Consider the following 5,298-nt stretch of genomic DNA (forward strand, 5'->3'; position numbering starts at 1 on the left):
TTCTCCACAATCAAACTTTCCGCTTTTATACTCGACCAGCAGCAGAAAGCCCCTCCAATCTTCGTACGCAAGGATACCGCATTTTACCACAAAAATTCACCACAAGAAGAAGAAAACGAATCTCATAATACCATTTTTTTCTTCGAAAAAAATCGCAACTATAGTTTACATAATACACTTAATCAATTAACATTCGTTGCTTACATAACGTGCACTATGCGCGCCATCCGATTGTGACCCGCCAATATTAAAAAAATATTCAAATATCCAACTTTCTCCCATCAAAAACTTACAAAAAAAATATAATACAATACAATATAAGAAAAGCATCAAGTTAGCCCTAGCAATTAGCTAGTGAAGTCAATCAAAAGCAACCTTGATCAACATTTGAAATGAATTAATTACATGCGTAACCTTTACTGGCATTATTAAAACATCAAGTACACGTTGTGCAAAACGAAATGAAATTCCCAATCAATTCAATGGCATCATCATCTTCATCACTTTATTAATAATCTACAGAAATCATTCAATATTGAACGTTATAACGAATACTTATTTTAATTACAATTAATTCATTGAACAGATGAAAAAAAAAACACGTTTTTGTTTGTCTACTTTAAAGATAATCATAGGATCAAAGTAAACAAACAAACAAAAGAACTAAACAATCGAAACTTAGGAGAAAAACTCGTTTGGGATGTGGTGTGCACCGAACAAATATATTTAATCCAATCTCTTCGATTAATTGAAACCAATTAACCTTGCCCATTGTAAGTTTTCCTCGAAACTACAACACTTCATCTTTCTTCTGTTGAGACGAAAAAAGAACACTCAATTAAAATGAGAGGCAATTACGTTGATTTGATGGAAGCCGACTGAGATTTGTTTGTTGAACGAGTACGCACAACGAGGAGATTTATGAATCGCACCTGAATAACAATTAGCAATTATATTTTAGTCGATGAAGCGATTAACATTCACTCACTTACTACACTATACACACACACACACTATATAAGATTGCATTCCTTCACTTTTTGTTGTTGTTGTTGTATCTTATTGTGCAGTTGTTATTTGCAAATTATGCAATCACAAACGACTAACACTTAATCTTACTGTTGTTTAATATCAACTTAACTGTTGCAGTATAATATTCAACTTTATCAATTGAAGCTTAAAGACTTTAAATAATGACTTAATAGTTGTATAACGCAATTTCGACACTCTATTTTTAATAGTTTCGACTGTCACAGCCGATGATACAATCGAGATTTACAATCTCTCCCAAAATTTACATATACCAAAGTGAAATAACATGCATGAAACACGGAGAAACAATTGAATCATTTGTAACATTAAACAAATGAAACAAGAAACAAACATGCAATCAATTTCACTTCAGTTTGAAAATACTCGAACAGGCGGTTACTTTACTAATACAATTAACAATTCAAATTTCATAAAGATTATAAATTAATTTCTTCCTCATAAAAAAATATCTAATCGTAACTTGTACGTTATCCATATAATAATACCCTCTCTTCCGTTGCCTATGGCAACCAGAGAACAACAAACATAAGAAGAATGAAAACTCGTTTTCGAAGCGGAGACGAGATGATGTACAAGGATGATGATGAATAAGTTTATTGACCTTTGCCTGCACAACGCGCAAACTGTTGATCCAGAATCAACATAATCATCTCAAGTCACCAAGTTATAGTAATTCAATATCGCGCTATTGTTATTTGCAAATTCAATTATCGAACAGTAGGAACAAATCACGTAAATATATGCAGTCGATTTGGCATTTGCATTGTTGATGGATGCTTCAATCCAATAAAATCAATGATGCGTCGCGACACCTGACAGACGTCGCCAATTTTGTATGGGAATTTACGAGCGAAAGACGCAAAAATCTGTGACCAATATTCAAATTCAAAGAGAGGAGTGTTAAAAAAATGAATTTAATTTATTATTGTTGACGATCGTTGCATAAACGTATGCTAATGCTTTGAGATTAGCGAATTATTACAATATTTCATGTGCAAATCAGATAGATTGTATTTTGGTGCGTCGATCAATTGGAATTTCTAATTTATAAGGAAAGGCGTAAAGCAGTAAAAATTAAGACTGACTCAGTCGGGGATAAGTATATATAAATACTTCTTTTTTTCTTGCAAAATTCCATCCTAGCAACAAGAACAACAACAACAACAACAAGAAGAATAAAAACAACTTGTTTTATGCGAGTATCTGGATCTATTTTCGTGCTAAATGTCAGGAAAGATCGTAAATGCATGCATTTATTACTTATTATTTATTTATTAAATTCAACTTTTAATTCCCGATCGACACTTGAGAAATGATCATCTAAATCTATTTATTAATTAAAACTGTTTAATATGAAATAATAGAATAGTTTTCAGCTTGAGTGAACGTGCGTTGAATTGAAATTGTTGAATTAAATAAACCGCAGACGGTTTGTTTTTGAAAGGGCGAATTAAATGTTGTGTTTGAATTTGCAGTGAAAACTTTGAGACGCGTTCAAAATTGGAGAACTTAATTAGGTTTGTTGCTGTAGGAATCCCCCAGATCTGCAGGGGATTTGGAACACGCGCTCGCATTCAAATTGAATTTTGAGCGAAACGTGGGCAGGGATTTGTATCTCTTTCTCTCTGTGTTATGATTAAATAATTTAATAATTTATTTGTCGAATTACATAAGTTAAAAATTGATCTAAGTAGTATTAGTAATAATTTAAGTTTTTTTTTTGTAGATTGAATAAATAGATTTTTGCTAGCTTGAAATTTAAAATGTTTTCTCCTCTTGTTTCAGGTCGTGTTGTTTTTAATATGGGCCGCTGGCTCCTGCTGGGCCGTAGTGGACTTCCTCCTTGGTGATGGTGTTGGAGATGGTATCTTCTCCGGCTCCGATTCCAGCGGTTTGGGTGAACGCGCCGGGTCCGGACGAGGTGGAGATGGAAGTCGCTGGAATTCCGGTCTGCACGAAGTTCACGGATGGTCCGGCGTAATATCCTTGCTGTTGGATGGCCGGTTGATCCTTGATGGAGCTGATCAATTCGCGATGGTTGAAGACGACTTTGGCGCTGTTTCCGCCGGAAGCGCCCTGCTGGATGTCCTGGATCTTTTGCTCGGCCTCCTTCTGGTTGCTGTACTTGACGAAGACAACTTCCGGTTTGGCGGCTGGTCCTTGGACGGCGGCTGGGACTACGATGTCCTGTTGCTGCTCCTGCTTCTTCACCAAGACGTAGACCTTGGTCTTTCCAGCGGCTTGCTGCTGAGCGATGTTGAAGTGTGGCACGATCTTCGAGTTGTAGGCTGGGGCCCTGATGTAGATGGTCTTGTCACCGGCGGCGGCGGACGGTTGAACATGGACGCGGACGTGGGTCTCGCCCAAATCCTCCGGGGAATCGAAGAAGAAACTCTCGTGTCTGGCGGGAGCGAAACCTTGGGTGAATTGGTTGAATCCTTGCTCGACGAGACCGGAAGTTTGGTACGAGTTGAGGGCAGCTCCGGTGTTGTATCCGGTGGATGGAATTCCTCCAGAGGTTTGCTGCACGAACTGCTGCTGAGTCTGGTAAGTTCCCGGTAGATAGCTTCCAGTTGGAAGTCCGTATCCTTGCTGCCTGAGCTTGAGCCCAATGTCCGGACGAGCCGCGACTCCGGCGACGAAAAGGGCGAATACCTTTTTTTATTTGAGCGCACAGATTTCGTTGTAGTTAAGATTGTTCGATAAATTGTGAATAAGTCGACTTACCAAGAACTTGTTCATCTTGTGCAGGAAACCTGTGGACGTCTTCTGATGCTGTCCACAAGAAGGCCTTGCCATTTAAACACATCCACCAACTACTCCCACCATCCCTCGATCACAACCAACAAGGATACGAAACACCAGCACCAACACCATCATCAACAATAACAGTAACCTTCATCCTCCTCCACCTCTTTATCGCACTAATGCGAAACCGTTCAGCCTCATCGAACAAATCGTAGCAAAATTACTGAACAAAGATATGTACATATTTAATTGGCCGGCCGGCCGACCGGTCGAAGGTCACGCAATTCGCGTTTATAAAGAAGCACCATTAAACATAATCGTTTGACGGATATCTAACTATATATCGGACTTTTCCCCTCAATTTTCACATTATTAACATATTTATAGCTAAATACTTGACAACAAACATAACAATTCTATGCTAATTTCCGTCAAATATTATTATTTATAACTGAAAAAAAAATAAGTCCATCCTATATTAATATACATGAATATATCACAAGAAAGCGGATCTTTGTTCAAGTCTTCTCCGTTGGTTGCTTGATGGTGCCATTGACCCTCAATTAATTCTCCTCATCCTCAATCTTTCACTGCAAAACAATACGCGTCAACTCGAACATCTAATAAAACATACACTACATCAATCCTTCAAAACTTAATTAAACCGAAATTGCGGCAACGCACCGTAACGTAACGATCGATCAAATCTAAACGCTTCAAGTAAACTTTAATTAAATCAAAACACCAAGTAATAAAAATACAAAAGTATTAAGCACCTAATAAAACGCAAACATTCATTACATCCATTGTTTGAAACTTAATTAAACCGAATTTAAAACACCGAAAAGTACAATGCTCATCTTTAAATACGATCTAAATTTTAACTTATGAAAACGATAAATCCAACAACAATAATGTGAGAGAATGAAATGAGATTCTCTATAAAAAGTTGCGAAAGTAAAGAGTATCGAATTACGTGCAGATAATCAATTCTCGTTAACTCGTTATAATGAAATGCGTATGCGAAATGTGCTCAAAGTAAACACATCAATTATTTGAAATTACATAAAATAATGAAACGCGTAAGAATCTTCACAAATCAATTATCGTAAAAACGAACAAAGAACATAAATTGATGATGAAAACATACATATCCATCCACGTTTTTCGCACGACTTTTTTTTTTTTGGATTTATTTCCAGTGTTTAGGTAAATCCAATTCTCGCAAAGTAATTTCGAAAGGCAGAGTGGAGATTCGCGTTTAAGAAAAACGGCATCGCAAATTCCACGCACATAAATCGCGAAGAGAGACGGACACGAAATAAAAAGTAAGTGTGCAAGATCGATTTGCATATTCTGAATAATATTAGTTTCATTTGAATATTCGCATCCGCTTCGTTCGAGGAATTTCGGTGTCGCAAATTCATATTGAAGAAGAAATCACAACAATGTATGTTTCATATGCATCTTTTGGATTCATTCTAAGTATTATAGTTT

General features: G+C 36.7%; 1 protein-coding gene across 1 annotated transcript; it reads right to left on the bottom strand.

The window, feature by feature from the left end:
• Positions 1-2,803: 2,803 nt before the first annotated feature.
• On the bottom strand, positions 2,804-3,817 carry LOC108562074. Its single transcript, XM_017920279.1, has 2 exons — positions 3,781-3,817; positions 2,804-3,708 (listed from the first exon to the last, which is right to left on the bottom strand). The coding sequence occupies exons 1-2, from the start codon at positions 3,793-3,795 to the stop codon at positions 2,851-2,853; spliced, it is 873 nt and encodes a 290-aa protein (XP_017775768.1). The 5' UTR covers positions 3,796-3,817; the 3' UTR covers positions 2,804-2,850.
• Between the last annotated feature and the right edge of the window lie 1,481 nt (positions 3,818-5,298).

The sequence above is a fragment of the Nicrophorus vespilloides genome, unplaced genomic scaffold (genome assembly GCF_001412225.1).
Source record: "Nicrophorus vespilloides isolate i.1.1-1 unplaced genomic scaffold, Nicve_v1.0, whole genome shotgun sequence".
Classification (NCBI taxonomy): domain Eukaryota; kingdom Metazoa; phylum Arthropoda; class Insecta; order Coleoptera; family Silphidae; genus Nicrophorus; species Nicrophorus vespilloides.